A 22,519-nucleotide genomic window follows, 5' to 3' on the forward strand; every position below is an offset into this window, starting at 1 on the left:
ACTACCAGCTGGTCGTAGATAGACCAAATCACATTGACCCACTCAAAAGAAGGAAAGGTTCTGCAGAACGCATATGCGGGTAGGTACTGTGTATTTTAGCGCATTGAATCCACGAAATTTCCGGGCCTTCAATCATACCCGTTTCACGATTAGGATTTTTGCAAGCTCAAGAAGTCCACACAAAGAGGACATCTAAATTCCATCATTATACCCCCCAACCCGTCACCAGCTGATATTTGCCCCTGCCCACACACGATTTTCCGCTTACTGTGACTGACTCCTGCGCTGGAACAGAGGTTGACAACTCGGTGACCGAGAGTGACCCAGAAGCCTGCGCCAACCATTAATTAATTATAAACTTGGCAATGGGGGCGCTGGACGCTACCACCAAACGTCGAGGCGACCGTACTGGGTCGGGCGTCAGTGCGGCGTCCATTGTCTGCCTCACGGAGAGGACTAGGGCAAGGGGTGGGGGGTTTAAACCGCGCGGGAAATAATTTGCCAAAGCCGTTCGTCCTGGGCGAGGTCCTCCCCACAATCTCTCTCTCTCTCTCTCTCTCTCTCTCTCTCTCTCTGCTCCCCCCGGGGATAAATGACGCTCGTCACTCGCACTAGCGAGAAATGGTCGTTGGGTGTGTGTGAGTGTGGGAGATGGGAAAGGAGGGGTTATCGCCATTGATAAACTTGCCAGCCGCACGCTGTTCCCCGCCGACTAATCGTCGAACCCCAGGAGATAATCTTCCCTGAAGCCACCTTAATTCCCGACTTCCTCCTGCTCTACTCCGACAATCCCCGGCGATCCCATTCAACACACGCAGGCGCGCGCTCTCACGGCCGGGCGCGGGGGCTGGGACCACCCTCCCCCTCCGCGCGCCCCGAGCCCGCTCATTGCTGCATTCCTCGAGGGGCATGCGTCTGAGACACGAGTCCTCGCGCGTCGGGACGCCTAATGCCACGACCTCTCGCCTGGAGGTTTAGCCTGATGGAACTGGACGTCCGTTGCTGTTCCTCCCCACAGTTTACCCCTCACCCTCCTTTCAAAACGTCTTTCGACAGCCGGCGCCTGGTGATTGGATTGCGCTACCCCGGACGGCTTCAATTTTTTTTTTTCTTTTCCTCCGCGCGAAAGACGTCGTCGCTGATTTTCCACGCGTCCCTAGAGGCTGCAACTTCGGTTTGAACTCCTGTACGCCCGCGCCTTTCTCAATGTTTCGACTTTTGACGATTATTCTAGCCCAATTCCAACTGAAACGAAAATTGGAACGTAGCCACCACTAAACTTCACAGACAGCAGTGTAAGTAGTACCTTGGTGGTACATGCGAGTGAGAAAATATGCAAGTTTGCAGCTATTCAAAAAATTTCTCCGAGCGCCACACTTCTGATCGTTTTAATTTTCGCTGCACCCTGATGACGTCATCTCTTCAACCACCCTACCGTTTGTAAAGAATTTTCACTAAAAAAGAATCCTTTTCAAGTAATTTTATTTTTCTCGGGTAACAATAATTACTATTTGTATTTGATAAATATAATTTACGACACACAGTCATGTACAGAGGCTTGTCCTGTTTGTATTTCTGTCAGTGAGGCGGGATGATAAGCGCAAGGCAGTCTTCTCGTCATGCACAGGGCAGCTATAAGATTTGAGTGTTACCCGTAACATTACATGGAGAGAAAATGAAGGTAAAAGTTTAATACTAAGGTTGAGTGCTTTCAAGAAAGTGTTCTGGGTTCCTCATGCCTTAAAATTATTATGAAAACACACTTGTTAGCTATTTTCACTCTCCTGAAGTTTAAAAACGTAACATGGAAACAGAACTACCCATCCGCCCTCAGCGTATTCTTAAATGGTTTTCGTAAACAGACACCACTCGGATACATCAAGCAGACTCTAGAGTCTCTTCTGAAGCTCTGCACCGTTGTGTGTGCCCGGGTAGGCGGGGCCCTTAAGGGCGCCGTCTGGTCGAGGTGTATGTGTGTCAGTGAGGCGGGATGATAAGTGCGACGCTAGCTGGTGCTTCTAGCGCGGTGTCGTATCTGAACTGGCGCGCAGTCTTCTCGCCGTCATAGAAAAACTGTGAAATTTGAGCGGTGACCATAACATTATATGGCGGCGAAATGAATATAAATGTGTAACAAGTCCCTCCAGTGCTTTCAAGAACCTGTACCTGTTTTTTACGCCTATAAATTACTCCAAAAACACACCTTTTAACCATTTTCACTCTTCTTAAAACACAGTTTAAAAACTTAATCCGAAATCAAAAGTAGGCACTTTTCGGCCCCCAGAGAATTCTTAAATGCTTTTAGTAAACACACCCCACTGGTATATCTTGAGTAGTTTTGAAATCGCGTTGTTTTTCCTGACGCTCTGCGCACCGTATGTGTGCCCGGGCAGACGACGGAACCGCCAAGAATGTAGTGGGCTCCGAAACACTTGACTACCAGACTCAGTGCACGCGCACCTTCGCCACGATAGCGGGATGCTGCAGCGAGGATCCACGTCCAGGGCAAGGGGGTAAGTGGAGTGGGAACCGGAGGGGCCATTGTTGAGTTTCGAGTTTATTAATGTGCAACAGCTTAGCTCTCGCTGTACGGCATTTGGTGGGAGTAATTCAGTGAAAGTACCTAACGGAAGTTTCATGGGACGGAAATATGTAACGACGGCGCTGCCATCTGTACCGGATGTTGCCAACCCATGTTCACAAAGCCAAACGGAAACTTATGGTATTAGCTGTTTAATTAATTTTAACAAGATGGGGTATTTTAATAAAATTCCTTTCCTAAAATCCGTTCCGAATCCGAGGTTTAGAGGTTTTTTTTTAAAGTCTTTTTCACTTTTATCGAAGTATTTTCATTACATATTTTAAAATTTTCGTCTCCTAATCGAATGATTCAATAGGCGACGTATCTGCTCCGGCAGCGTATTCTAGCGGTTGGTGCACTAAACTACGTGTGATTCGCGTCCAGAAATGTAGTGGAAGAAATAAATCCACATTAAATTTCTCGGTATTTGCAACACGAGAACACATGCTCTTTTTTATCAATGCTTTTTTTTTACCCAAATAGGACGCAAATTACAAGTTTATACAATCAATGCAAAACGCACAGATCATATTTGCAGGTACATCCATAGTAACGATACAGGCTTTATTTTGTTTACGTTTGTTCTTGGAGTTTGAAAAGTTGAACACTAGTGACGCTGGACGGCCACGAAGGCGCATGCGCGGAAGGCCCTCGGCTGGGTCGCTGCGCGGCACGCGACACGGAGGAGACGCGAGGCCCACTCGCCACGCACTTTTACAGTAGGCTGCTTTGGAAACCTGTTGCCAGCAAACACCACTGTTACCACTAGAAAGATACTTTCATTTTTGATAATCGGATATTCATCAAATTGACTTTATTGTAGTATCGTTCTTATTAATGTGCGCAGTTGATACTGGAATGCTATTCAGGTAACGGTTTACATATAACTGGATGTACTGGGACAACACAAAGCATGAATTCCCGGGTAAGAATCCAAATACAGTATTACTACGATCACTATTTTTTTTGGAAATATAAGAGTTGTTTTCATGTAAACCTACAAATTAACAAATATCTGTAATTTCTCATTAATATTTCTGCTCCATTTACAAAAAAAAAAAATTTGAATGCCTAATCTGACTCGCGCTATATCTGATCGCAGTGCAGAGTAAATTGCGACCACTCCTGACATTCATACTACCCGGATTGTTAGCATTCAGAGTCATATTGTGAATTCCATCTGTCATGATGATAGGTTTAAATTTAACTATTTGTTGAATTTTTCTAAAACCATTAACAATACTATTACAATGGTAGTCGTTCTGACGAACTATATATTACATGCTAAACACAAATTATTATTTCACAGGTGAATCTATTTTCAGTATCCAACCAAAATGGTGTCTTTCAATTACGACTTCTTAGATACAAAAAATGAATATTATATATGTGTGTGAGTGTAGGTGTGTGTTTGTGTGTGTAATGTTTTTCAATTGGTTCTTTCTTCTTTCCCTAAAAGACTTTGTGGAGCCTAACCTGCCAGTTGGACGAGGGTTCTCTTTCCAACTGTACATCATTCCGTGTCTGTGAACAACGTACTTCAAAATTTGTTCAGCATTCGTACAACACGTTTGTTTCCAAATCTAGTATTTTTGCTCTCGGAAACAGTGTGTTTATTTCTGTCGCGCTCTAGCCCGCGTCGAACTACAAAGCACCGAGCGGTAACAGCGACGGCGGAGCGAATCACGATCTTTGAACCTGCGATCCACGACGTTTTTGCCTTCACAAAGGAACGCGTCGGTAAGGTTTCGCCGACTCCTCTTTGTTCGCGGTGCAAATTACACCTGTCGAAAACGAGTGCACGTGTGGCCGAGGAAATACAAAGCAAAATAAAACGCGAGAAACGAAGCGGCATCACACGAGCCACAAGAAGCGCTACGATCTCGAGGTCTTCTTCGTATCCGTAATGTGCTTGCATCCGCTGACTACAACACCGGAGGTTTTTTTTTTTTCAAATTGGTTCTTACGTCTCGTCGACAGCAGTGTAATGAGCAGTCGGAAAAAAATAACAACGCGAATCGGATGTGTTACGGAAGGGCATACATAAGGTGTGCACAGCTTCAGAAGAAAGCACGCAATAGGAAAACTGATGAAGATATCCGAGTGGGGTCTGTTTCCGAAAAGCATTTAAGAGTACGCCGATATCGGATGCGTAGCTCTGTTTCAGGATTTTATTTTCAAACTATGATTTTTTAAGATTTAAAAAGGCTAAAAAAAGATATGTGAGCGATTATTTCAGTGCTCACCAGAGATGTGTAACATATAACGTCGGTAACGAGCAACTTCGTGTGTTCTCGAGTTGCAAATACACTTACAATACGAAAATTTGAAACGATGTATATCGTAGAATTCTTTAAAATAATTTCTAGCGTGACAAATATACGCAAATTGTGTTTTAAACTATTTTTATAAATCACACATAGTTTCCGCACTCGCCGCGATAATTCACAGCCAGAGCAGGTAAGTTTGACTATCGAATCATTCCATTTGTAGACAGAAATTTTAAACTATATAATAAAACGGCTCCGATGACAGCGAAAAAATAATTTAAAAAATAATAAACCCCAGTTTTGGACCTGATTTTCGACAGTAAATTTTATTAAAACACTGCATATCTTGTTAAAATCCACTAAGCATTTAATACTGTAAAGTTTTCCTTTGGTTTTGTGAACTTTGGTTTGCTCCATCCACCACATATGGCAACACCGTGTTTATAAATTTCCGTTCCATTCACGAAATTACTCGACTACCAAATGCTCTGCACCGAGAGCTAATATGTTACATATCAAAAAGCGTGTTTTTATAATAATATTTAAAGTAATTTTTAAAGCACTCAAGGAACTTTTATTTCACATTTATATTCATTTCTGTATCATATAATGCTACGTTTACCGGTAGAATGTCATAGTTGCCCTTTGCACGACGAGAGAACTGCGCGCCAGTTCAGGGCCTTGTGCTTGTAGGCAGTACCCCGCTCGAAGCACCAGCGAGCGCATCCTGCCTCACTAACACACATACACCTCGTCCAGCCGGCGCGGCGCCCTTAACCCTAATAATAGTTTCACAGGAGGTACTATTTCTAGCAGTAGGTCACTTGTAACAACAAGGCATTTCATTAAACTACTTGCTATTCTTAAACAGATCCTAAATTTTTAACATTTAATTGTATAAAAAAATTTGTTGACAAAAACGTATCCTCAGAAATAAAAATTAAATATTATCAGATGATGCTCTTGAATAACTAACATCAATAAAATTCCCAAAATTCTTGTTCAAAATTTCCCTTTACGAAATATTTTCAGAAAAATTAACCTTTTTCATTGCATTATAAAGTTGTGTCTAAACCTTTTGTGCTCTATGGTGTACATCTGGCAACAGAGCACACCAAAATAAGAACAGTGCTCGTGGCAGAAATCGTGAAGTGTAAAGAGAGCGTAAATGCCCATTAAAAAGAACACTGCAAACTAGGGATGAGACACGCTATGTGCTTTTTTCTACACATACGAGAACTGCTTCCATTGCTATCTCTGAAATAATATTTTACAAGTTACTCGCATACATGCCACTGCCAATAATACAATTACACGACGCAATTAAGTCAAAGAGAACGCATAGAGTATGTTTGAAAATAATGATTACTAGATACCCCTTCATTTCGCGGGTACAATGACATGCAAACTATACTTGATGATCCTGTATTTTGTTGAGTGCTATTCATTTGATCATTTGCCTGCTCTTTTTAAAAGAAAAAAATCTTGCTTCGAATTACTTTAATGTAAATAGGCCATCTAGTAGTTTTTATTTTTCTTTTAAACTATTTTGGGTTGTGTTTAAAGCAACTGTTGTCCAATTTTAAGACGTCACAGAAACACACAAGTTTTCGTAATTCAAACTGTAGTTTAACGAATTGAATAAATATTTTATGGTTTCTACTGATCGCTGTTGTAATTCTCAAACTTTCACTCGAATTACATTGATGCGATCGTGCGAGTAGTAATATTAAAGCCTAACCCTGACGGCAGTTATGCCGCTGATATTCGTACGTACATATAAACATAAAGCCTAAAATCTCTGCTCCATATTCCATTACCAACCTCCTATGTGACCGGTATTCGTTCGCAAAATCCCTGTAACAACTGGGATAAATGCTAGCTCATTTTCAAAATCCACAGGTGTAAGTAGAGTGCGATATTTTCGAAAAGCGTTATTTTCAATAATTAAACTAAATTTTCAGGTAAAATCGGCTAACTTGCACAATTAACACCAATCAGTTTCGCTTGACGTGGTATTTCATTGCCAAAATGCCGGCAATGCGAAAATTTCCCACAAATGTAGACTAAGTAACATAAAGTTGGTTGAACTAGTTTTTACCGTGCTGCAAGCTTTACACTTTTGGGATTACTTACAATATTAATTATTACTTTGTTAGTCAAGCAAAAGTGAAAAACAATTTTTAATGAAGTGTCAGACTTGCATTAATGTGGACAAATATGGTAAAGATACCAAGGATTTGTTATTATATGGATATTAGTGTCATGTGACTACATAATTCAATGAGCGTAATATACGGTGCGTCACATAAATATTCAGAAACCGAAATATTACTATAAAGATCCGAAGACTAGGCACGTAATCTATCAAGATTGTATGAACAGCCCACGCACTCACGACAGATGGCATAGTCGTGAATGTATTAATGGTCGTTTAAGATCGGGGGTTTGTAGGGATTTAAAGACGCCTTGGTTTCAACCGTTTTTAATTCAAACAATGTTATATCTTTATTTTCAAAGTTTAACTTCGTTATAGCATATTACGTAACTAATTTAAGTAATTACTGAGGTTAATAATTACTGGTTGCCACAAACAGGTTACTATTGTGAAATAATTATCGTTGAGTATTTAATTCATTTGTTCGAAATATCTACAACTGTAACAATGCTGTTATAATACATTATTTTATGTCCTTTGTAGCTCTCTTAGTGTATAATCTCTGCTTTAACGAAGAAAAATGTTATATTATAAAAAATAAAATGTTTTTGCACGAAAAATTTTGTAACCAATATGATGTCTCTGAAAACTGTCAAAAAATTATTTACACCCATATTAGGGGATCACTATGAACAACAAACACATTCGTTTTTGACCTCTGTAACGCAGGTGGTTGTAGCTTTAACTTCTGCACGATGAGTTATTTGTTTTAACCCCGGGAAGGGCATGGATACTTGTTGTGTCTTAAACATTTTATTTTTTGAAACTCTTCCGCCACACTCCGTGTTTCCAATTGCTAACTGAATAAAATAAAATCAATACAAACTAAGAAAAATTATAACAAAATAAATTAATAAATATATGAATAAATGAATCGAGTCGTTTACATACCACATGAAAGGAGTCTTAGAAAGTCTGCTGCGTTCGCCCGTGCTGTAGTCGTTGTGCCGTTCATATTATCTGCTTCGTTGCACCACTGGGTTCGTTTATGCGTCGTTCTGTTGTCCGGAGTTGTATTAACTGTATTAACTGTTCTATTTGAAAAATTCTCATCGTAGTCAGCCTACCTTGTTTGTCTACGTTGTCGTTATTTATGACTAATTTATTTTCACGAAATGCTCTATGTAGCCTAAGCATGTATGATTTGATGTTTTATGTACTCATTTTTTCTGTCAACTCTTGGTGGGTTTTTTTTCTGTAACAACCAAGATAAACCAACCTAAGTCCAATATATACGGAGTGATGCTGAATTCGACCGACAAACTTCGGCTTCAGGTTCATCACGACAAAATAAATTAAAAACAAATACACGACTCGTGGTCTAAAGTCCTTTCCAAGGCTGGTGTACTTCTTTCAAGTTGAAGCTGAACAACATTTTTCTTGTAAATAATATTTTTTAGTATAAATAGTATTTAAAATAAAAGTATTTAAGTTGGATCATTGAGCGTCTGGATTATTTAAGCTGAATGAAGTTCTACAACCATCACGAATTTTGTCGCTGTTGCCAAATTATTTTATTTAAATAATTGGGAGTAACACCATCATTTTTCTCCATGTTTATGTGACGTGTAGCAGCATAAAATTCACTTTCCCTAATAAGGAAACATATGTATATAAATTTGATGTTACTGTAGCTACTGGGCCTTGTTCCACAGATTAAAACTACAAAATTTAGAGGAATATATAGTGTAAAATGTACATTACTCAATTAAGGTAGCTGAGTTACTTACATTATGATACGACTAGCGAACACACTGTGCGACTTTAAACTTTAACATCCTCATCGATAAACAAGAAATTTTTGGCTTTGTACTTATAAAATTAGCAACTATAAATGATTATTCGTAGTCTCATTATCTAGCTGTAGTTTTAGTTCCTAGTGCCAGATTTTATTAACGTAGATTCGGTTTCACAATTTACAATACAGTCTGTATGTATAATGCAAACTTTACTGCTTGGTATATTTACTAAAATAATATTGTTGTAATCAGCCAAAAAAAAAAGCAATTAATATCATATCTTCAAGTTATTTGAAAAATAAAAAAAGCAGAAAAACTCTTGCTGCTTTGCAGCTTTGAAATATTAACCACCAGATATTGAGGAAATGTGTTTCCATTCATATTTCCGCTTCACTGCGTAAACATCGGTATACCTTCGTAGGCATTGGCTGCTGCGTCTCTGACGGCACTGCGGTGTGTGTTTCCCACAATTTAGTCCTTCGATTGTTGAGAGTTTATCACGGGCGTAAATCTGTAAGATTCACTAACAATAGCACAGGAGGGGGGAGAAGGGATACTGGAGCTAGTTTCGCAATTTGCGAGGTTGCCGGTGGGAGTTCAGCTTGAATCGTGTCCCCGGCAGTGGAAAATGTGCAAGGGTCACAGAATATTTATCTTCCGATTCAGAATGGTAGCGTATATAGCTTTTGTTTTATGAACGACGCTTTATCCAGTTAAGTTGTTTCAAGATATATTCTCGCGGTGCTCTTGGTTAGCTTAGTATTCACTGGCTAAGGCGTGAAAATAAATTCCTGTTTCCTTCTGAATTTCAGTACACAACTATGAAGAATTACTATCCTATAAAATTCGTTATGGAAACGTTTCAAAACATGTAAATAAAGTTATTACCATATGCAATCATATAAAAAATTATCATGCTAATGCGGTATCCATCATAACTTGTATTACTAATTTTGGCGTAAAACAAATAATTATTAGAGTGTAGTAGAACAAGAAATTTAAATTCACTTAAATGACTTATCTAGGAGTATTAGTTTACGAGACAATAATTGATATTGAGGCATAATATACGCTGTATAAATATCATTAACGTGTTTGAAATATTGTGTATAAACTGTAGAACATTAGCAAACTAGTCTTCCATGATTTCATCGTTATAAATAATAACTAAAAATTATTCAATCAGAGTAGTAGAGAAAAAATGATCCGAGGAATTGGTTCTACTTGCAACAAGTTATTTTGAAAGAGGTAAATTAACACTCACAGCTGAATGCAGCTGTTGTAGCCAGTAGGAGATATGTAGCCTCTTAGCCTCGTAGTGTTGTAGCCAAATGTCCCTGGAGCAGTTAAGCCAAAGACAGTTGGAGTCATTAGCGGCATTGTGTCCTACCGTAAATTGGCAAACGTATCCTATTGAGTTGAATGTTCGTGTAAAAGTACGTCATTTTCACTAAACGCGCGTAGTCAAGTACGATGAGATCGCATTCCTCTCATGAAATCGTATCCTACTGTGTTGAGTGTTCGTACAAAGGTACTTCCTTTTTGTGAATGGGCTTTCAATTGTGCTTCCTTTTTGTGGATGTGCTTCCAAATGTGCTTCCGTTTTGACGAGTGTGTGTTCAGTGTGTGTGTCCTTTTTTGACGAGTGTGTGTCCTTTATGAAGAGTGTATGTCGTTTTTTACGTGTGTGTATCCATTGTGTGTCCAGTGTGTGACAATTTTGATGAATGTGCGTCATTTTCGTTCATGATGCATCGCCAGTCTGTAGTCAGGTCATTATTGGCCTCGTGGTTTGGAGACGCCTGGTCTATACGCCTGACATTGTACATCACTTGTTTGAAAGCTATTCCAAGTATCGAAAAATTAGACCTTTTGGTTCAGAGTCGCTTGGCCTACACGTCTGACATTGTACATGACCTGACCCCTTGGTCCGAAGACAATTGGCCTATATGCCTGATATGTAAATGACGTGTTTGAAAGGTATTTATTCCAAATATCGAAAAATATTACCCCTTGGTTCAGAGACACTTGGCCTACATGTCTGACATTGTACATGATCTGTTTAAAGTGTCCGCCAAGTATCGACGATGAAGGCCTCTTGGCTACTGGCTGTATCTTCCTGACAACCAAATGGACATGCTTGGTCAACCTTGTAGTTGTGCCTGGCCAACCTGTAAAATGTGTCTGCCCAACCTATCTGACGTTCCAGGCCACAGACGGGATGTGCCTGGCCACCGACTGGGCGTACTTTGCCACCTACTGGGCGTGTTAGCCTGGCCAACTGACGAAACGGGTGTGCCTAGCCAACCGACTGGGCGCACCTTGCCACCATCTGGGCATGTTAGCCTGACCACAGAATAGACGTGCCTGGTCACCGACTGGATGCACCTTGCCCCCTACTGAACGTGCCTGGTTAATTGACTGTATGTGGAGATGCCCGGAAAACACACGTAAAGAACTCGCTTTACCTTCTAAGAAGACTATAGAAATCGAAAAATGCTTGGAATTTGCTAGTTGTTATACTTGTATAATTAATGTCATATTTGAAATATTATTTTTATTGACCTGTCTTTTTTTGTAAATTGATTTGATATTTAAATAAATGACATCTTTGTATTGACAAGAATTGAACTAACCATTGTAATCGATCGAATCAATCACTAATTTAATAAGAGATTTTGGGGCGACTATTATGCTGCCCCTTGGAAAGGGCAGCCCTTCAGGATTTTTCTGGCAATTCTTTGTTTGTACAGCGACTGGAAGGGCAGCCCATCCAATTTCTGAAAACATGTTTCTTTAAGTTATAAATCATCCTGAAAACTTGCCCCTTGGAAGGGCAGCCAATCAGGATTTTTCTGACAGCACTGTTTTCGTAAGGTTGTCTTAATTGTTGCCCCTTGGAAGGGCAGCCCTTCAGGATTTTTCAAACAGTAGTGTTTTTGAATGGTTGTCTGAATTGTTGCCCCTTGGATGGGCAGCCCTTCCGGATTTTTCTGACAGTGGTTAGTTTGTAAAGTGACATAATCTAACCTAACCTAACCTAACCTAACCTAACCTAAACTAACCACTGTCAGAAAAATCCTGAAGGGCTGCCCTTCCAAGGGTCAACAATTCAGATAACCTTATAAAAACACTACTGTCAGAAAAATCCTAAAGGGCTGCCCTTCCAAGGGGCAACAATTCAGACAACCTTTAAAAACACCACTCTCAGAAAAATCCTGATGGGCTGCCCTTCCAAGGGGCAACAATTCAGACAACCTTTCAAATACACCACTGTTAAAGATATCATTATGGGTTACACTTCCAAGGGGCAACAATTCAGGATTATAAAATTACGAAAATAGACACATTTTAAGATACTGAAAGGGCTGCCCTTCCAGTCACTTTACAAACTAACCACTGTCAGAAAAATCCGGAAGGGCTGCCCATCCAAGGGGCAACAATTCAGACAACCTTTCAAAAACTCTACTGTCAGAAAAATCCTAATGGGCTGCCCTTCCAAGGGGCAAGTTTTCAGGATTATTTATAACTTAAAGAAACATGTTTTCAGAAATTGGATGGGCTGCCCTTCCAGTCGCTGTACAAACAAACCATTGCCAGAAAAATCCTGAATGGCTGCCCTTCCAAGGGGCAACAATTCAGCTCCCCCGAGATTTTTTTGATGACTTTTGGAATTTTTCCAGAATTTCTAGTTGAAAAATTTCAGATTTTCATAATTCCGGTCAAGACAGCCATCAAGATGGCGGATGTCACGACTGTCTGATGATTGATACTCTAGCAGAAAAAAATTAAACCAATATGGTGGCAGTACACTCTGGTATACGATGTGTGTACTAAGTAACACTAGCACTCTTGTGTCGAGTATTGAAATGAAGATGGCGGTAACACTCTCTATCAGACGACATGTTTACTATTTGACACTATAGTTCCTGGTAGCAAATGTAAATAAAGATGGCTGCCCCAGCAAACGAAATCAAGATGGTGGTTATGAAGTCATAATCCAATATGTCAGCCTACAGCAGAAAAAAAACATGATTGCGGCTGTAATGTCATAATTCAAGATGGCAGCCTCCAGCAGATGTAAACAAGATGGAGGGTCAAAGATGGCCGCCGTGACATAATATTTGTTAGCATAATATCTGCCTTGACATTAGTGGTGAGACGTAAGTCTGCTGGTGGCTTCCATAGAGGAATGATCTGTCGCCATTTTAGATCGAATGACCTCACCGGGTTCGAACCGAGGAGTCCAGGAATTGAACTGAGTACTCTGAGACTAAGTGCGTTTATTTATTAAAAAAATTTTATTGAATTTTTTTATTAAATTTAAGTTTTCCAAATTTTCTAGTTCAAAATTTACAGATTTTCAAGATGGTGGCCGTAACGAAAAGTTCAATGTTAGGTAGTGGGGCACTCGATGTAAATATGGCTGAATCCCATATGGTGTAATTCCAGATGGCCACCAGGTTCAAGGTCAGGGTACAATGACAATTTCAAGGTCAAATGTCAAATTCAAAGTTAAAGTTACGAGGTCAAGGTCACTATCCTGGCTTAGTGACTTGATTTTTTAAAGTTTAAATACGTTTAAGCCACTTTTAGAACATTTTAAGCCATCGGGATTTTTAGGATTATATTGGAAATTTTCCGTAAAACCTGGTTTCTTTCCCCTGAAATAGGGAAGTTTTTAGTAATTTCCAGCCATTTTTGAGAAATTTTGAGGAAATTTGACACCAAAATGGCCGCCGTGACGTCATAATACAAGATTGCTGATGAGGTCATTGACCGGCACCTCTTGCCTGAGTCTTAAGCCTGGCCTCGGATCGCAATTTCTATAATACTATTACGATTTTACTGCGGGTGCGTAAAGGATAACCCAATTAAAGATTTTATTACACACACAGTTTTATTGATAGCCACTACTTATGTAACATACAATTAATCTTCTAAAATGGCAAATAATCAATTGCACTTAAAAATAATGTTGCTTCCTCAGTCACTCGTTTATACAATTCACACACCTCGCTGGGCCGCAACTCTGGCGCAACTCTCGCCGCAGCACCTCTCGTGGATCTCCGCCGCGGGACTCCGTCGCCGCACTCCGCCGCCGCCGTCGCACTTGCCTTCGCCGAGGATCCGCTCGACGCCTCGCATCCGCTCGACGCCTCGCTCGGAACTTTGCTCGGGACTCCGTTGCGCCCGCGACACTATCGACCGGAACTGAACTCTTCGCCCTGGAACCTTCGTCCAAGGGCTTCGCCACTCTGCCGCACCCGCGGAACTATCGCCCCGGAAACACCGCCGCGGAAAAGCTCCCGCCTGAACTCTTAACTGACTCTCTCTCGAGGCCACCGCCCTCGTTTTATCTATCAGCTGCAATTTCCAGAACTCGCGAGCGCGGCCGGGGCCAATCGCGTCATTCCGTGCCGACCCGACGGCAGAAATCTCTCGAAACACGTGTCGGCGGCTCGCGTAACTCCACAGCTGTCAGGTTTCAGTTACGTGTGAAAGGCAGGGCACCGCGCGGGGAGTTGGGTGAAGGAGGGGGGAAAGCGACAATCCTTGTTATCTTCCAGGCGCGCGCGGCGCATATCATGTTGCGGCAGCCGCCAGCCAACTCTGCACCTGCACGTGTCCTAGCCTTGCTCACGTTCGTAACAATATTAAAGAGTACCACACTAATATCACAATGGCAAAAAATTAATGTGTCATTTCTTCTCTAAATAGTATAAAACAAAGTTTCTTTCTCCGTCTGTCTGTTCGCTTACTTCTTCTAAACTACACAATGGATTTTGACACGGTTTCCACCATCATTTATATGAGGTTCCGGGGGGCTTGTGTATATAATACTTTCATATTAAATTTAAATGTAGTAGAGAAATGTCGATGTTTTGTAAGAAAGTCCTAAAAAGACGGTTTTAGGGCGCTTACGTAGCTTAACCTGACTTACACATGACTAATACAACAAATTAATGTACCACAGAATTGTAGGTCTTAAAAGGCTTACAGAAAAGTTTTAGATAGCACATGTCTATCTTCTATTGATGACCCACAGTAAGCAGGAATAGATTTGAGCGTTGAATGCTTTCTCACATAATTAGCTATATGTAGCCAATGTTCGTGTGACTTCCAAACGAATTCTGTTTGTGCTGTCTCATGAGAAAAAAACTCTCTACATTATTTGCATTTAAATGCTATAGTTGTGGGCAGTACGAGTTAATCTATACTAATAATATAAAGCTGAAGAGTTTGTTTGTTTGTTTGTTTGTTTGTTTGAACGCGCTAATCTCAGGAACCACTGGTCCTATTTGAAAAATGCTTTCAGTGTTGGGTAGTACATTTATCGAGGAAGGCTATTGGCTATATTATATTATCAATAACATTAGGGATCCTTACTAAAAGTCCAATTTAAAATCAAATTCGTTGGAGGGGGTTAGATACAACATGCAGTACACGTACGAAGTTTGTGTTGACAATGCCGCAGGCGCAAGAAGTTTATTTCATATTGCCTATTAACATTGTTGCCACGCACTAGATGCCTTATCATTCTTAATTTTCCCATACAAGTAAAAAAAAACACCCGTGTGATATTAACAACGAAGCAATCAGTACCCTCATAAGAGTTCAATTAGTATTTAAATACTTTTTATCACTTTAAATCGCAAACCTAAACTATTGTTTTTTCCTCTCTCTGTGTATAATTTGTTTTTTTATTGCCCTTTTTTCAAGTATATATATTTTACAGACTTGAAACTTCACAGTAATGTTCCTTATGTTACGCAGGATGACATTTTCCGAAAATTAGATCCCATGGGTGGTTAAAACCAGGCAACAGTGGGTACTGTGTCTGCATGAGAACAGGATTTTGCATTGTTCATGCCTTCTGCGTCTCCATGGCAACGGGCATCGCGCGGCAGTGGCGTACCCACAAGGAGGGGCATGTATAATGAGCGGCGCAAGAGTGATCTGCCTGTAGACTGCCGTAACGAAGTACAGTAAATCAGTTGTACGTTGCGTGCACGAGTCGAGAAACCATCGGTGCTATTCATTTTCTCTCCGGTACATTATACAGCATTGTAATACATTTTCACTAATTTTTTTTAAATTTACCATTACTGTAAATGGGAGATGTCGCTTATTTTTTTTCCATTAGTATAGCCGTGCGAAGCCGGGTCGGGCAGCTAGTAGGTATATATTATTTTAAAACACCGGACACTTACGAGAACGTGGTAGTTACTTATTAAATCTAAATGACGCCACATTAGTAGATCGCAATCATGCGAATCCGGGGCGGGTCGCTAGTAGGTTACATAACACGAAAAATTTCAACTAAATGTCCATGTTTCTCTGTCCTCCATGCCGTGATAATAGGATACATTCTATTGTTGGTTTTCCTGAAGACAATTCGCTAACAAGACTTGGGTGGAACGGAGAGCCATGCTTCTAAGGGTGGTCGAGAGCAACGGAGCGCTATCTGTACTCGTTCAAGAGTGGATAAGGACCGAGGAGCAACGGGGAGTAACCGAAGTCTGTGAGCATTGCATTTTGTTTCGCCTTCCTTGTGCATTCCAGCCTCTCTCCTTCAGTGGACCTTCTAACTAAATGAGGAATGAGCTAACTTACCGTTTGATTTCTATCTCATATTTACCCCTGCGTTGCTAATCCAGGAGTAGTATTCTGAACGATGGGATGAAAATAAAAATTATTCAGCACTTAGCACTGAACATTTTACTCGTTTGGACTTTCTTTTTAAGTACTGGCATTGATATTTTTTTCCAAATTATCCGTTGCGGCAATGTTCAATTTCACGAGCCACCACTGACCACGTTGCATGATTGTTTACGTACACACACACATACACATTCACACACACTTACACACTCATATCCTAATAATAATTAAATTGCAATTCTGGTGTGTTTTTATGTAGGTGAGGTTCTGTTTAGAATGTATGTTTATCAATCACGTCTTTAATATTAAACCGATTTAGAATAAATTTAAAATAGAGGTAGAATGTAAACTTGATTGATTCTTAAGCTAAATATAATTACGAAGTTTCATTCATAAGGGAGTTTCTATAGTGTAATTTTTGGTTATATAATTTAAAGAATTGAACTAAGATATTGGACACATCTGAGAAAAGCATGTGAAGACATGGAGTTACGTGGTTTTTGTTTGAGAATAAGGAAAATGGCTAAAACGTTTGTTTTCAAAATAAGTCTTAGGCATGAAACACTCAATACACATTCTCAAAAGCACTCGAGTAACTGACGTTAAACCTGCATCATCATTTCTCTTCCATATAATGACATGGTCACCACTCAAATATCATAGTTGCTCCTTGCACGACGAGAAGACTGCGCTTAGAGGCGATACCGCACTAGAAGCACCAGCGAGCGTCGTACTTATCATCCCGCGTCACCAACACAAATCATACCCTGACTATTGAAAAGACGTTAAGCTCAGTAAAGAAAAATGAAACTTTACCCTTCATTAATTCAGTTGAACAATCAACCAAGAAATAAAGTACAGAATAATATAATAAATGCCATCATGTGTACGAAATGTGCCGCCGATAAGCAAGTTGTACAAGTGTGTACAGGACTGTGGAGTACATCCTAGAGGTCAGTAAAAGCATGTCAAGTGTGTGTGTCGCCGTGTTCCCAGCGGGCTGTGTCCATGAGGAGCGGCGGTCAGCAGGCGAGTGCGTCAGAAGCGTGACGCAAAACGCAGTTGCTTCACTAACGCTTGCCCGACAGTGAGGAGTGCTCTGTTAAGAATTACAGTACATTTACGGACTTTCCAACGAAGATTTCTCATCAAACAAACGAAGAGTTGTTCGTAGTATCAGATAACTGGAGACTAGGTATAAACTACCCTGTATTTTAAACTCCGAATTCTGTTTTTCGGTATTGTCAGGATAAACAAAAACATGGAAGAAATAAGTTTTTTTTGCATTAGTCTTGGTCAATTTTTGAATGTTTTTCTTATATACGAAGGTTATTCTGGTGAGTTCGTGTTCAAAGTAGGTGAACTTTGTACCCAGCTAATTTACGAAGATAACGATGGATTAACGAATACCTCTGGATATTATGTAACTAGCGATCTTCGTAAACTTGAAAGTGGAAATTGTTAATAAGGTGGAGAGCTTGAGATTCCACCTTCCCGCCTGCACCATCGAGCACCTCACTCTTGAGCGTTGTACTTTTCGTTACGCTCTGAAGAGTTTCGCTTAGAATTAGGGACGGGCCAATAAAATCCTCAAATCCTCAAACACCATCAAATCCTTAGTATTCGAATGATTTTATACTCGAGAAAAAAAATTCGAAGAAAAATATTAGAGTAAATAAATTAAATTAAAAATTACCACTTATAACCTATGAAGCTTGCTAGGTCAATTTTTTTCCTTCGTACCTATCCTGTTACAGTTCCCCAAGATAGTGTACTTTTACAATGGGGGACTGAAGACGAGTGACGTCATCGACAGCAGAAACGGCCGCAACGTGACCTTCGTAACGGGCGCCCGGAACACGACGAGTTTAAGGTGGGAGCCACCCAGGAAACTTTAACATATAGACGATTCTGAGTCAATGGATTGTTTTTTTAATGCAATTTAAGGCCTAATGTGTAGTCGTGAAGTTTTATTGTTAAATGCATAACTGTCCTGTTGTTTTTTTATAAAGACCCAGAAAGATATTTTTAATTCTTTTGTTAACCGTCCTGTAGTATGCTTTAAATCTGCAGGTTAACTTAAATTTGCTTTGTATGAATTCGTCATGCCTAATAGCGTGCTTATATTTAACATGTGATTATATAAGTAGAATTACAAAACGCATTGATAATAAAATCTTAGTTTATGAGTAAATCATTTAAAATGTTAAATGTTTCAACACCACAATTTATATATCTATATATATATTTTTTTTTAAATTATTTGTGAATTATTTTATTTTGGACGCTCAAGCCCAAGATTCTGATACGAGGGGTACTCTTCGGAATTTTAATTCGAGATCGGGATTCGAGAAAACTGGGAATGTGAGCCATCAGTACTAAAACAAAAGCCATCGTGAAAGGCCTGCGCGCGAGAGCCCGGCAGTGGGCGACCGAGCCTTCCCGCGCCAGCACCGCAGTAGGCGCGGGCGCCGTGTTATCCTCTGGGCAGGGGCGTATCGGCGCGGTGTCTCGTGCGAGCGGCGGTTACGGCGGATCGCGCGTGTCACATTTGAAATGCACCGAGGGCAGTGACAGCGCCGGGCGGATAACGACATTAACATGCGGGGCTCGGTGTTAGGCTGCCCAGGGCGACTCGCATGAATCACAGCGACACGGCGCTGATTGTCCAAAACATTACATATATCCTGCATTACTTTGTGTCGGAGGCCATATCGAATACTTGCTAACTCTAGCGTCTAACAAATGTTATGAGGTGCTGTTTTAACCCAATTTCAGTCTTCTGTATTAGTGGAATGTCAATACGAGATATTTCACCGGACCATCAAACGCCAGGTTAGTTTTAACGGGAAAATCAAACGTGAAAAATGTGAGATGTGAAATTTAACTTGCTATACATAAAACAGGAAACACTGTACTGATATGAAATCCGACAGTGACGAAAAACTCTGAGCGAACTTAAAACGTCGCCAACGCAGTAATGCCAAGTCAAGAGCTGGGATCCACCACGAAAAAAATATTTGACCAAGGCATATCGATTAATATCAAATTAAATAATTTGCCGAACCAAAGAATACTGAATTGAAGACCTTTCACTATTTTCTTTTTTCGCATAGTTGAGGTTCGACACAAAATTCACCAAGTAATTTCAGGGCTGCAAACTGGTAGAACCACAATGACATTATGTAATTACACTTGGAGACAAGCACTCCCAACCCATAATTTAAGCTCTGTTATCTTACAAGCTCACAGTGGGATTATCGTTCAGTAGATTTGTAGCTAAGTTTTCTAGAAAAGGTTTTTTGGTATAATTTTCCGAGATACACATTCACTGAAACACGTAGATAAATTTTCACCAAAACAAAGAGATTCATATGAGATATTTTGTCTTTTTTATCACCTAATGGCTCTCGTCTTTTGTTAAGAGTTCTTTAAATTCCGTTTACTATATGTACTGGCATATGCTGTAGTTCTAAACCTTCTTTTTAATTTTAAAAGTATTTTTTTACCTGAAATTCAATAAAATGGCAACGTGAAATTTTAAAAGTGGTTTCAAAAATGTGTAGAAACGTAGCCAATGTCAACATATTTTAAATTATTTAAATCTATGTCGGCAGTGTAAAAAATAAATAAGAATTTCTAAAAACATAACGAGGTCATAAATTTCCTCGAAATTCTCCAAACAGAAAATTTTCTACGGGAAAGTTTTCCACCCACACCAATACTGATCAGATCACTCGCCTCTGGCCATGGCTGTCCGGGTTCGGACCCCGGCAGGTCCAAATCCGAGTTTTCGCAGTGTTTTGGCGACTTGGACTTTGTGCTGTCCCTCGACGTGGACAGTGCGTCGTGTCCTTGTTCGGTTGTGCAATCGAGTCCGTGGCCAGCGAGGCTCCTCGCCGGCGCTAGTTCAGTGCGAGCAGCAAGGTGGCGGAGAGTGCAGACTTCTAGCGCGTACACGTCATTGCACTCTAGCGTCGAGTTCTGTCACTATGGTCGTGAGTCCGGCCCGCGAAGGCAGGAGTTTCGTAACTGAGTCAACTAAGTCAGCGTCAAGTTAAGGATCACAAATAAGGATTACAAAGCTTCAGAAACTACTACTTTTTTTTTTAACTACTCAAGTTTTTCGATTGTGGTCTGTATACGAAAATAATTTTAAAATATGCTGAGGGTGGGGAAGAGTAGTTCTGTTTCCGTATTTAGTTTTTAAACTTTATTTTTAGTACGGTAAAAATGCTGAAAACACGTGTTTTCAGAATAAATTTTTGGCATGAAACATCCAATTGAGGTTCTTGAAAGCACTCAAGGGACTTGCATTACTCTTTATATAAATTTCTCCGCCATATAATGTTACGGTCACAGCTCAAATCTCACAGTTTCCCTATGCGCGCCAGTCCACACAGCCTGGCCCTAAGTGGTGACACCGCGCTAGAAGATTAGAAGCACCAGCGAGCGTCGCACATATCATCCCGCCTCACACAAATACGTCGCTGACGTCATTCTACATCTGGCCAATCTCGTGCGTCATCCGCACGTGGTCCGAAGCACAGGCGATTCAAGTACTGACGTCACAAGGCGTGATCTTAAAGTAGGAATGACAAACATTTGTTCACATTATCGAGTAAAATTGTCAAATGTATGCATAACGAGCACAAGTGAGTAGCTAGTTGATACTGGAGATTGCAAAATACATTGTAGAATGGATTCCTAATACAACATATTGTCGTAAAGTTAGTTTTAAGCGTTCTTGTAAACTGTCTCAACTACAAATAGTTCATTGACTCACCTTGATACTCAAAACTCTATGTCGTTTTTGGCCACCAATTTGCTGTAAGCATCACTTATTGAAAGCCAATAGTGAACATAGGGCCTATACGTACTTTAATTTAGGGAGTCCGATTGAATATTCTAGTATTTCCTAATTCAAATTTACACAGTGTCAGGAACTAGATAACAACATATAGTTCTGAATCTTGTAACGACTTTGCTAGAAAGTTTTATGAATGCGTAACTAACCAATTATATGTCAGGAATTTAAGCTTGAACTATAGTAAAAATACCAAATTAATGGCATTTACATAAGATCTTTGTATTTAAAAAGGATTAACTAATAGCACAGTAATGACAATCATAATCATTACAGACACATATTACAACATACATGTATACTTATATGAATACTATTCATTAAATGCAATGATGAATGGTTTAGAAGCTACATGCACAATTCAATGAATAACTTTGAAAGATCAAGTTCTGTCTAGCGATCTTTATTTATGACAATCGTTTTAGCAATTAGTGATCAGGAAATTTTATTAAAAAATTTTATCAAGCAATTAATATTGTCCCAAAAAAAATTGGTTGTCTGTAAAGTCGGTTTACGGACGATAGTTTAACGTGACAACGTCATAACAAAACATTGATGAAATGATTGCATATTTTAATGAATAAAATTGAATCATTTTTGTTTTCATAATAAAAGAATAAATACTTGAAATTATACTAGTAATCAGATTTTTAAATGCAAGAATAATTAACCTTTATTGCCGAAATTGTTGTTGTAATAAGCAATGAAAACCACATTAACTTTTCACTTCACTTTATAAACAGTCGACGAAACAGTTCACGTGTATATGACTTGTAATTAATTTTAAAAACTGGCGTTTAGCTATAAAGTTTAAATTTAATTATGAACAAGTTTTCATATAAATAAACTATAAGCAATTATATGAATCACCATATTTTTTTAGTCTATTGTAACATAACCTATTATTACTGCACTCGCCGACAGCGTAACTTAACACAGCGTAACGGAACAATGAGCGTAACGGGACACAGCGTAACGGAACAATGAGCGTAACGGAATACAGCGTAACGGAACAATGTGCGTAACGGGACAATTTTTCCTGCGTGCAGCCGGCGTTCATCGATTTGTTAGACGTTGTCACGTCAATATGTTTTAATTTTATTTGTCCCTGGATAAGCTCAGTTTGCTTGCAAGATCACTACAGTCGGGACCACTGAGTGTCAATTTAATTTATCAATT

General features: G+C 39.8%; 1 protein-coding gene across 1 annotated transcript in view; it reads left to right on the forward strand.

Moving 5' to 3' along the window:
• Positions 1 to 365: 365 nt before the first annotated feature.
• LOC134534814 (neural-cadherin-like) overlaps positions 366 to 22,519 on the forward strand; it is a 200,582-nt gene continuing 178,428 nt past the window's right edge. Inside the window, exons 1-2 of the mRNA XM_063373458.1 lie at positions 366 to 468; positions 2,394 to 2,513. Coding sequence (XP_063229528.1) covers positions 366 to 468; positions 2,394 to 2,513 — 223 coding nt within the window. The remainder of the gene's footprint in view (positions 469 to 2,393; positions 2,514 to 22,519) is intronic.

This window comes from Bacillus rossius, chromosome 1 (assembly GCF_032445375.1).
Source record: "Bacillus rossius redtenbacheri isolate Brsri chromosome 1, Brsri_v3, whole genome shotgun sequence".
Lineage (NCBI taxonomy): Eukaryota > Metazoa > Arthropoda > Insecta > Phasmatodea > Bacillidae > Bacillus > Bacillus rossius.